General features: G+C 47.6%; 1 protein-coding gene across 1 annotated transcript in view; it reads right to left on the bottom strand.

Annotated features, from left to right (window-relative positions):
- The window catches only part of LOC143208072 (uncharacterized), a 417,089-nt gene that overhangs the window by 271,654 nt on the left and 132,835 nt on the right, over positions 1–12,600 (bottom strand). The window contains exon 3 of the mRNA XM_076422141.1: positions 5,230–5,319. Within this exon, the coding sequence (XP_076278256.1) occupies positions 5,230–5,319 (90 nt within the window). The remainder of the gene's footprint in view (positions 1–5,229; positions 5,320–12,600) is intronic.

Raw genomic sequence — 12,600 nt, 5'->3', positions numbered from 1 at the left:
GCAATATATATCCCGGTGCATCAACGTATCTCTAACGAGCATCCCCCGTGTCGTTTCCACCGTATCCAAGGAAAACTCCGTCGAGCAATCAAACGACGAAAGACTCCACGGATACGTTGCGATGGCAGGCAGCAGCAGCCAGCAGCGTGGCGAAGGGAGAGGAGACGACGATGGTAGGCAGCGAGGGAGCACGATAGCCACGATGGAATCCACGACTATCGGAAGCGATCGCGAAATCTTCGGGCAATAATTCACCCCCTCGTCGCCCCCTACCACCTTCAGACAACGACGGTCTCGTAGACTTCGGGGAGAAGACCGCTGCCGGCATCGTTGAACAGTTAATGCTCGCATAATACGTGCACGGCTTCGGACACGGATCGGGGGACGAGTATTGTTACTAGTTTCGTGTACCGTTATTTGTTGCTGTTGACAGAAATTCCTGAAAGTGCTTAGGCTATCTAGTCGGCCGAGGAAATGTCCCGATTTTTGTCTAGTCACTTTATAACTGCAACCTTCTCTTGACATGTGTCAGACTATGCTACGACTCTCTCTGTGCGCAGTTACGGAATAGATAAATCAATTTTAAGTATACGCTTGAGCCGCGCAGCGCGTCGATCGACATCGAGTTAAAGAGTAAAAAGCGGAGCCGATCGAGCGAAAGCGAAACGTTCCCGCGGTCTAAATTTCCCAGACGCGTCTAATTACCGTCGTCGGGGGAATGAAAACGTAAACGTCAAAACGTGGACAGTCGGACGGTCGGGCCGGCAGGAACAGGAGGGGGGGGCAATGTATCTCCCCGGTTGGTCCCGGCTGAAGTCTTTACATACAATTACGTGTGCGCACCACGCGAACCACGAGAAATATTGCGGTCCGGCGGACGTCGTGGCCGGTGCATGGCTGCTGCATGCGGCCCGATGCAGCCCGATGCAGTTACCGGTACCCGCGGTAATATCGCATTGCGAACAGAGCCCGCTCGAGAAGAGGATGGTCGAGATTAGTTCCGATTGCCTCTGCGCCGTAGAGTTATAGAAGGGTTGCCCGGCTCTCCGGCCAGGCATCGATCCCGGCTACCGGCTTCTGCCCGTTAATGAGTCATGTTTAATTGGCGTGGGAAGCCCACGGCTACGTCCACGTAACGGAATTGAACTGTACCCGATGCAACAACAGTGGTTTGCAGCCGACGTAAATAGCCTCCCCCCCTCCGAAGGAGTACGTCCACCGGGATTGACCTTATACCTATCCGTGGACAGCCGATGGCAAATAATGGCTCGAAAGAATCCCTAATTAGAAGCAAATCGCGTGCCGATTAAAGGACCAACCTACCGGATCACGAGTACACGACCAACTCGAGCGTTTAGCCCTGCTTTGCTCTCATCCTGCCCGATCGTTTGCTAAAGTTTTAAGCAGCGAGACGGGATAATTAGACCGTCACACAGTTGTCTAGAAGTCGGTTCTAGTGCGAATTAATTATTGTACGAGGAAAGAATTGACATTCTGTGTAAAAATTACTTTTAGATATCTGAGTAAAGTAAATAAAACATAATTTACAATACTGAAACTCCTGCCGGTTCAAGTTCGTGAATGTCAATCTCAGTAAAGGGAAATACTATGGTCGATTCTAACCAAGTCTTATTTTTTGACAGAAATCTATCTTTATAATTATTGCCTATCTCCAACGTTTCTCAATATTTTTGACAAAGTGTTCTAAAATTCCTTCAATATTGTGTCCACTAAATTTGATAGTTCTAGATAGTTCTAGATAAAAAGATTACAGAAAAGTACCATCACGTACTATGTACATATTTCCTCCGCGACTCCCACGAGCAATCCTTTCGAGTTCTTAAGAAAGGCCTGAAGTCGTTCGGTCCAATATCGAGAAGGTAATTCTACCGTGAAGAGTGTCCGAATATAAATTCCGGCGAGTGCATCTCCTCCGGACTGAGATTCGGTCGAGACACGTAGACACTCGAGGCCGTGGGTACGAAGTTTCAGGAGAGACATTGAATTACTCATCGATACGGCAACAAAAGGCATCACAGCGGAGAGCGAACCGATTCAAGTACCTCGTAAGCGAGCCCGAGTGGGATTCACGAGCCATTGAAATCCGCAAGAATTGCGTGTCGGTGGTGTTACGTCCGCGTATATTCCGGACACGCCCGGAACGAGTCTCTCCTCCGAACAAGAAGCTACAATTTTACGGCTGAGCTTGGCGACAACCAGGCATTCAGCATCAAATCGCGATTTCTCAGCCGGCGATTTAGCGCGTGGCATTCTCGGGGCCGGAAACGCTGTCGCACGGCAGATGGTACACGACAGGCCGTTTCAAAGGATTACTGTTACGCACGAGCTCTTAGAAGACACCGTCTTTCTCTATCTCCATCTTCCCCTCCTCCTCTCTCTCTCTCTTTCTTTCTATTTTACCGTGTGTGCCCTGTACGTCGTCCTGGTCCAGCTGTATACCGGTATGCAAATAAATGGCATCAAGTGGACGCATTAGAAAAAAGGCGCACAATACGCTTGCCAGGAGAACGCGTGCCCCGCGAGTGCATTGTCTCCAGTCTAATCACGAGCCCGTGCATTTTACGAGCCACCGGTTAGAGACGGACATAGCTGCCGACGAAGCCGCCGCCGCCGTCGTGCAGAGTGCACAGAGAAAGACTACCTTCTGCGAGAGAGGCGGTTCTCGTATTCTCCGCGTAGCCCCGCGACGTAGCAATATGCATTGCGAATACCAACACCAGTCACACCCATCATAGAGCCCGACCCTGTGGGTGGCGCCACGTACTCGCGAATAAGTCCTGCAAGCAACCCGTAAGGACGTCAGCTGCGCCTTCGGTCGGCAAACTCGCCGCGGTGACTCACGAAATTGGTCGAATACCTTCCTCTCTTTCATCCCCGTCCTATCGTCACCCTTTCGGGATCTAACAGCTTCCTTTCTTTCGGAAGTTGCGACATCGCGTAAGTCTCGAGTCATCTGGTTCAATTCGAAAAAGGTATTCCGTCGCAAAGAGCGTCTGAATATTAAGGAATAATGCAAATTACTTTTGAGGGTGATAGCGCCCTAGATCGATCTTTTATCTACCGTTTTTGACTACTGAAAAACGCCGTGTTTGAATCCCGCACCCTTGAAATCCTGGAGAAAGGAGTCTACCATAATTCGGGCCACCGTAACTGACTGTTTATTCCTCTCTCTAGGTGATAGCTCCAAAGGGAAAAAGATAAATGAATCCCCGGCAAGAAAGTGTCGCGGAATTTCTCGCGGTCGGGTTCATTGGCGCAGCAATCGCAGCGCGAGCACGTACCTAAATCGACACCTAGCCACGAAGTCGCCGCTAATCGTCTTTCCGGTAGTGACGTGCCGGCATACCTTGTGTTCTTGCTAACAGCCCTGAGACGGTCCCTATTAGTAGCCCATATATATATAAGTATAGGAAGCTGTGCGGGGCTTGTTTAGAGAAGTCGTCGCGGCGTCACGATTCGGGTGCCATCACGTACCGCAAGGAATCGAGCGGGTTTCCATTCTCGGCCAATCGACACAAGCGTCTCTCGATCGATCGATACCGATCGCGAGGTTCCTCTACGGATCTATCCTCCGCATCGCGAAACGTAAACAAATGGCGACACGATCCGCGAGAAACGTCGACGCCGCCGCGCCGGCAAAAACCGCGGATTGCTCCGGGGGTGGATCGCGCACAAACTGCGCTTGAAATTTGTTCGCGATGCAAACGACCCTGCAATTCCTCCGGCCGCTTTTTCTTCACCTTCTCTGGAGAGCCGCGAGATCTTCTGTTGCGTACTTTTGCCGCGATGCGAGCCTAATGCAGAAGACAACTTTATCGACGACTCGGTGCCTCTGGGGACTTGGCATCGATCTGTTTCCGTTTTATAAAGTGAACTTTGAGAACTGGCAAGTTCTTTGTATCAATATATACATTTGTTTAATTTCTTGACAATTTTATAGAGGATTAAATAGGTCTGCGAGCTGAGGAACATTGCATTAGCCTCACAAATGCGATAATCTTTTTTCGACAGTACAACTTCATCGTCGGTATAATTTACTGCATGAAAAAGGTGTCATAATTTCCTCGCGAGTCCACATATGGTTCGACCATTCACTGCGTATAATATTGACGGCAAGAGAGTATTATCATTGTAAAGAATGGACAAGGGAACGTCCCGTGAATTACCACAAATACTTCGAAACACTTTCCTCCGTCTGAAATCGGTCTTTTCAAGCGTCGAACGTCCAAGTTTGAAATCGTGTCACCACCATCGTCACTGCTATAGATTTTCTTCGAAACTATTCTTCGACATTCACCGGTGACCGCCTACAATCTCTACGTAAATAGAAATACTGTAGACAAACGATGCACCGCAATCGTCTTCGCGCACGCACGAAGATTGCACTACCATCTGCACTTCGCATATTACGACTCAATAAACTGCAGTCAACGTTAACGCATCGAGCGATTTGCATAATCTGTACGGTGTAATAAACGATTGATATGTGGATGCATGGTGTACTATCAGTTTTTTTTCTATGCCGCTGCTGGTATGTCTAGGAAAGGATGTTGTCGCTGGCTGCAGACTAATAAAAAAGTAGAAAGCAGACGTAACGGTTTAGATTGGAGTTCGTCCTGTCGGGCTTGCATGAAATTATCCTCTAAACTATGGCATTTTACAGTCCATCGATTCCATCGCCTGAGAACTCGATATTGTGTTTAATGTCCGACGTGTATGAAATTTAGATTGCTCTCTGCTTCTAAATCTGCCGTTCCTCGTAGTTCTGCGAATCTCCATCGGTTTTCCGCGATATTTCTCGAACGTGCATTTTGCAAGTGATGTTTCTTAACAAGTTCTTAACGTTCACCTAGAAACGGTCAAATTGATTTTATGCACTTCGTTGTTTAAAGTCATAGTGGAATGCATAATTTTCAGAGAATCCGAGACTTTCTTCTGCTAGACTGTTTTAATCATTCAAAATTGGGCACGTTTTAATCAAACTTTCGAACAAGGAAGGTAAGCAACGAAACAAATGCTGCTAGCGAACGCGTTAAGGTCCTAGGCACAAAATTCCGAGGTGCAGCGAGGTTCGCTGTGTTTGTGTGAAAGCGCGAGACCCAACGACCGCTTCTGCGTAATGTTATGGCCGGGTAAAAACGGAGAATCTGGAGGTTACGGCAGGGTAAAAATAGAGAATCTGGATGACTAGACAGGAAGTTTACGTACCTCCCTAGACGTTGGTGCCCCCAGGACGCAGGGGCTGTCCGGGCGGCGGGGCGCACTGGCCCACCGCTTGCTCGAGAGCTCGCTCTCATCCTGAAACAATAAACGTGACCTGTAATTAGACAAGACGAAGGTAAAGGTGATAGGCGGTTAGGCCTGATGAGCGCTATTATAGCAATCGTAATGGCTCTCTCTCTCGGAAACGAAATTGTTCTTCGCGGAAGATTAGCAGGCGCGGGGGGGGGGGGGCTAGAATCTAGAAGACGAAGAATCGCGTAGATTGTATAAGCGCTTCGCGTTCCACGAATTCCGGGGTTATCGTGAAAAGAGCTCTAAGCAAAACATAACCACTACATTTTATTTAATTAACAGCTTAGGCCAAGGCGATCGACGGTGAATTATTCGCCTTTCAGCTCGCCCGCGTCAGGGAACGTTTTATGATTTACGAGCACTTAGCGATTGACGATCGGCGAACAGTGATTTTCCATTAAAACCGACGTATTCTCGCGTTGCGCCTCGCGGCCAGACAGATCGATATTCCGCCGCGTATTTATTCGCGTTTACGTTTTTAGGCTCCGCCGGACGACTCTCGATAAGAATAGCATAAAAATCTGCGCGCGAGCCGAGCGCGGCGCCATTTTACGACCGCCGGTATTTTACGTATTCTTTCCCGTTCGTCGTTGCTGTTTCTTTCTTTATCTTTTTTCTCCTCCTCCTCCCCGCCGTACTCCCCTGTACGTCATCGGTGTCGCGATGTGTGCAAACACACCGACGCGACGGTGAACGCACACCGCGAAGAGAACACACCGGCGCAATTTTCCGGCGGCGCCGACGCGAATCGATGCGGCTCCGCGGAATTGCATTCTGCGACAGGGCCGCGGCCCTCCGCCGTTTGCACGCCTGCCACCCAGGAAACGCCGCGCCGGCTGCCTCTAATGGATCAATTACACCAGTCATTTCGGCCGAAACGAGAGAAAGGACCGAGAAACACCGGCGTGCAAGCCGGAATAATTAAGTTCGCATCCCGACGCGGTGTCAACGCCGACCGGGAAAACGCGGACCTGTCCTGGCCAAGATGGCCGGCATTCCTACATCGCCTTCCAAAGTTCCTTCCATCCGGTTACACCGCGTATCAAGTTCTACTTTATTCTTCTCGATACAAGCCTTAAGAAAAAGATTCTAATATTACACAGAAATTATAGGTAATAATCATCACTTTCTCACTCCCGTTATATACACCGTTTTCTTCCTTATTGCCACCAACTTTCTTTCCGTCGTCATTGTTGAATTTAACGGACCGGGGATCGTCCTGTCGGAGTATAATCCACGGTTAAACAGACTACACAGGATATGGCACGTAAAATGGAGAGATCTGAATGTCTTTGCTGTTTATGGACATGCGAAAAACCTGTTCGAGACAACGTTAAACTTTTTCGCGAGGCCGATGAATTGATAAAAAGAAACCGCAAGGTTCTCGATGCAGTATAATTTCCTTTTAAACTGTTTTTCGTGTTCCCGTGAGTGTACACCTCTCCACATTTATCATAGCGAAACGTTAAATGCAACGTTTGTGTTACTGCGAACTCAAGAGAGAATTTTCTGCGATTTTTATTATAACACATAAAGTGGGTAAAGAAATCTATCGACTCATTTCCCGTCGAAGTATCATTACAATTTCAATAATTGCAGAACAAAAACCTGGCCATTCGACGGTTGTAGCTTTATACCGGGTGTCTCAAGAATGTTATACTTCCTTGAAAGGGGTGATTTCTGACGTTAATTGAGGCAACTCTTCCCTTTGCCGTATTTTAACGAGTCAGACACGTCATGAAGATCTCGGCAAAGTTTAACAAATATGAATGTTACTTTCTTTTCAGATCAGATAAAATTTGATTGGTTTGTATTAGACTAGGTATTTAATCAAATAAAATTAACTTAATGAAGTTTTATTAACACAACACATATATTTGATTTAAATATCACACGTCAAGCGAGTATCATTCGGGCTAGAAAGCATTGAACGATACACCGAACAAATACCTAAGGTTTATATAAATAAACTGAAATATACAAATATTAGATCGATCGTTCCTCGAGTGAAACAATAGATTCATTTTGACATATTTCAACAGTTTCTAATAAATGTTTAAGCATTGAAGTAAATGTAGCCATACAAGAAATATAAATTTTCTTTTGTCTTCCACGGCATTTTTGGGGATAAAGATGTTGTAGTCACTGTGACTGTAAAAAAAAACGCGGACCAATCAGAGCACGGCATTGGTTGAACAGTAATTCGGCCGCTGTTGCCCCGTCCTAATTGGTCCGTGTTTTTCGTTAATAACTGCGTAATAAAGCTGCGGAGAACATTTTGACAAATGGAAAGCTACTAGAAATGACACGAGGAATTACTCTGCGTGTCGCATAATTCGCGACAGTTGTTGCGAGGTATCGCGGCCGCGATGCATGAAGGAAACTGTAGAAGACCGTTCGTACTCGAGCCCGCATCATCAAGCCGCTCTTTTATTATACCTGTACGCGGTGCCCGGTGCACGCGAGCGAAGTTATTAAAACGTTAAAACAATTATGCCTGTCTCGTGACGCACACGAGTCGGCTGTTGGAGACACGGCGTCGCTCGTAGAGCAATTACACCATAGTTTCTTACGGGGGAACGTCAACGTCAACGGGAGTGACAATGTCAGAGAGAAACGACGCCGGCGCGGCGGTGTGTCCTGCGTTCCACCAGGAAAATCCGCCGATCTACGGATGCTGGTTCGCGTGTGGCGGAAACATGAATTTCTAATTAGAACTAATTAGTTACCCGGTCATCTGCATGGCGTTTCTCTGTACGCCGTAACTGCAAAAAGTTACAGCCGGCTTCAAACGCGTTGCAGACTGCGAGCAGTTAAACACCTACAACTTCACCGAAAAATGTGAAACGGCTCGCGCCACGGCTATGGAAGCTCGCCAGTGGTACTGCACGCACTGCCATGGTCAATTAACCTGTTAACCAGCCGATGTTTTCGAGTCTGAACGACTACGAAGAGGCAGGTAAAATTAACACCGAACAAACGACTGGTTTCAGATTTTTTATTCTGCTTCGAAGAAGCTACGAAGAAATCGTGTTTTGCTAATTATTTCCACGACATTGGGACAATTTATAGATATGAAACGTTGCCGGCCGTTTCCCTTTTCCGCTTATTTCGAGAGGGAAACATGGCGAGATCGTCTGTCACGGAGTTTATAGAATTTTCGTCGATGAGATTAGGAAAAAGGAAGATTAGCTTTGATGAGATGATTCGCCTAACACCGGGGGGATCGACGAGTACGTGTTCCACGAGATGTTGCCGGTGGTAATGAGGCAAGCAAATTGTCTTATCGATTTCTAACGCGGAAGCTCGGTCGCGACCGACGGCATTCACGTGAATACGAGCCTAATCGCCGCCGATTTTGACTGTGGGGGAGAACACACCTATATTCGGGGTCGTTAATGGAGCCGTGTCCAAAGGAGCCGATTCAATTTCAGCTGTAATCACGCGGCATTACGGAAAATAGGAGAAATCTAGGGAAAGTAAAACGTAACGGCGCGAGCAAACGGGTGCGGGTGAGGAGGGGGATGGGGGGCGCCTGTAGCAATAATGCGCTGCGTAATAATGCAGTATGTAATAATAACAAGAGGATAAGAACGCGTGCCGAACTGCCGGGATACGTGCGAGAGCCGATATCGAACGTGAAAAAAAAAAGGAGTGAACGCATTTTCACCCCGTTCGGATACGCCTCGGAATCGTAGGTCTCTCGATTTTACGATCGTCTGCCACCGTGGACCGCTCGTAAATTCGACACGGACGCCTCGGGATCGAGGATCGGCGCGTATTAATCGCACGGCTATCGAAATTGTTGCGCAAACCCTGGCGCACACGATGCGCGTTCCTAGACGCTTTAACGGCCGTTACGCAACGCGGTGATATTTTACAAGTCGTCCTCAAGTATGAAATATCGGCTTGTAACCCGCGGAATGATCCGTGGATTGAAATACGAGCACGGCTCGTCTTCCTCCGCTTCGCGCCGGCTGCCTCCGTCGATCCAGCTATTTTAATTAAGCCGTGAACGCCGGCCAACGCTAATCTCCCGCTCAAATTGTTTCGTTTACACTCGCGGCATCTGTCGGCGCCATTTCTTTCACACTTTTTTGCGATCCTAACGATTCACTGCGATCCTTGCGCGGGATTAGCTTATTTTCAACAAGGCGATCTTTAATGAAGTCATAGGTGTTAAGCATGAGTTGAATTCAAGATTCAAAGGATCAGTGCAACTCCTCGAACACTTTTTTGCGATCCTTGCACGAGTCTAGCTTATTTTTATTGAGGCGATGTTTAATGAAGTCACAGGTGTGAAGCAAAAGTTGAATTCAGGATTCAAAGGATTAGTGCAACTGCTGGAACATTGAGCAACATTTAAGAATTTCATCTGGCGAATCAATTAACCATCGATGCCAGACCTTTTTCATAGGTATAAGGTACTGTCGAACGCGGTATAAAAGAATTTTTTAAAATTATTCCTGGAGAACCGTAAGCAGCACCTGCGAGTAAACACGGCCAATCAGAACAAGAGGTTTGCGCAAGAGCGTTCGCGCTGCTAAAGTGGCAACACGATGAAAGTGTTCGACAGGATCGTTGCGCGGGCGCGATTAAATGCAAATGAGCGGCGCGTAAAAATGATCTCCGAACAGGAAAATTCCTAATTAACGATCGGCGGCGCGGCTCGCGGGCTAGGTGCCTCTTAATTATCAGCGAGCGCGCGCGGACGCTCGATCCGCGTTTATGAACGCGAGCGGAGAAAGAGAAAAAGAAGGCAAGAGTAACTAAGAGAGAGAGAGAGGCGCGCATACACGCACTCGGCCGGTTCCCACGCCGTCTTTAACTCGTTAATGGATTAGAGCTTTTAAAAAGCTCCGCCAGAGTCGAAGGTGTCTCGGGCTGCGTAATCCGTTGCATACACGAGCGCTGCCCGTTACGCGATTCGGTCCGACGATAAATTATAACTTTCGGCCGTAAAAACGGGACTATGAAAGTGATTTGCAACACGCCGGATCTCTGCCCTCCTTCTCCCGACATCGTCCAACCCCTCCACTAGTGCAGCCCTCTCGGGCGCCAGGTGGGACGGCTTTGAAAATAATGCATGAATTCATCGACGAATGCGAGAGAGCCGGTGTGTCCGCTCGCCGTGTATACAGCTGCTAGGCAATAAGGAGGTGAAACGCTTGCGTAACACGCAGCATTAGCGGAATATTTATAACATTAATCGTGCAACCGATGATTACGACGCCGATCCAACGACGTGATCAAGAGAGTCCTATCCCCTGAGCCGGTAAGCCGATTTCGAGCCCCAACCGATAACATCGCGTTATTCTCGCGATCGAGATGCTCAGGATCCACGAGCGCCGACGTAAACCACCAAATTATTCGTTTCAATATGTGCTAGGTTGGTACCTGGTATTTTCTTCGAGCCATAAAAAGAATCCTCCCACCTGAAACCACCATAGATTCAAAGAGCAAGATCTCCTCATCACAACCACCCTAAAACCTTCAATGTCCAATTCATCCTAACCGTTTTGTTAGAGCAGTTTACACAGAAGTAGCACGTTGTAGGAGGAAAAAGTTCATCAGGGTATAATTTGCCGGCTGAGAAGGTGCAGTTCCGCACCTGTTTCGCGAAGGAGGTCCGAAGAAGGATTCCCTCGAGGCGGAACTCCCAGCAAGAAAGTCTAAATGCTCGAAACTGGTCTCGGATTTATACCGAACGCCGGTAATATTCCGAACAGAAATATGGAATGCGGGGAGACTACCGTGCAGAAACCGCTCGGGTCATTCAATGAAGGAAAACAATGGAGGGCCTGATTTATGAGGGCATTACCGACAACCCACGTACATGCTTAGATCTACATATTATACCAATATTCCCGATGTTTACTGTACGAGCACTACCGCTATTCGCGTGCACGATGTGAATCACGTCAGCCGGGGCCCCCGTGTGTCTTCCGTAACAGTGTCCCGCATGAATAGCCGAATTCTTTTCGGAATTTGTGGGAACATTCGGTGAATTTGCGGCGGGCGGTACACTCGTTCGCGAGGAAAGTTCGCATTCTTCGGCCCCGTGGACGCTCCCGGTGTCGCGTTACTCAATATTATTGACAGTCTAGGCTCCGCGCAACGTGCAACTGTTGTGCCATTCGGTGTGTCAATGAAAGCTTATTCTGCCGTGATTCTGGCTGAATCGTTGGGACACGTTCGCCATCGCGGTACACCGTTTCTGTGTTTCTCCATCTTTTCACAATTTTCAGCACTTCGTCATCTCTTTTATGCATTTATGACAAAAATGGGTACGTACAACTGAAAGCAGTGGACATATCAAAAAGATTTAAGGATATCCGTGTACCACTTTCAGTTCAATATGAAAATTAAGCTTAATAAAACACTTTTATTTGGCTCCTGTGTCTTTCAATCAACGCAAACATTTTTTATTTTGCACGGAGATCCGCAGTCTACTGACTAGAATAACAAAGTTATTTAATTGTCCAAGGAAAACGACTATAATATCGTTCAGCAGTACTGAATGTGTATATGAAACTTTTTGAATCATACCCTAACACAATATTAAAATAAATTTTCTGAAAATAAATAATTACCTGCGCTGGGGTTGAAATGCAGCAACTTTGTCCCAAAAAGTCGGTTGCAACAGGCAGAAATGACGGAAATATTTAAGCGCGGCCATTCAGGTGGCTCACCCCGTGCAGGTTGAATTTATTACGACACCGTACGGGGGCGGGGAACGGGAAGGAACATCACGGGATCGTTTAACCGGTTTTTAGAGTCCGGTCGATCGAATAATTTTCGTGATAAGGGCGCCCTTAAGCGTTGTCCATTGGTCCATTTCGGATCGCAAAAAGGGAAAATCGGTCGGTACTAGAGCCCGGGACACGTAGTTACGCGCGGGGCGCATTAACGAATGTAATTATCCCGGTCGAGGAGCCGGATTATAAACGTACGAAACGATCGCGCGCATCTTTGCACGGTTGGGGGGCAGTTCTGGGGCCATTCCTTAGCGGCCATCGCCCAGCGTGATCGTATCACGGTCCTACTATTAGTACGGTGATATATGTCATCATTATACCCTCCTTATTGCGTGAACCCGTATCCTGTGATTTATACCCAGGCGACCAGCCTTCACTTCCGCTCCTTTTCTATCTTTTTACGATCGAATCCTGGTCCGGACGGCGCACAGTCGGCCAGAAACCGATCTTTTTGCACAGAAATCTGCCGACAACCCAGTTTTTCATCGATTCAATTGGAATTTTTTTAAAATGTTCGTGAAAATCG

Source organism: Lasioglossum baleicum, chromosome 4 (assembly GCF_051020765.1).
Source record: "Lasioglossum baleicum chromosome 4, iyLasBale1, whole genome shotgun sequence".
NCBI lineage: Eukaryota > Metazoa > Arthropoda > Insecta > Hymenoptera > Halictidae > Lasioglossum > Lasioglossum baleicum.
This window is presented reverse-complemented; position numbering and strand designations above follow the sequence as displayed.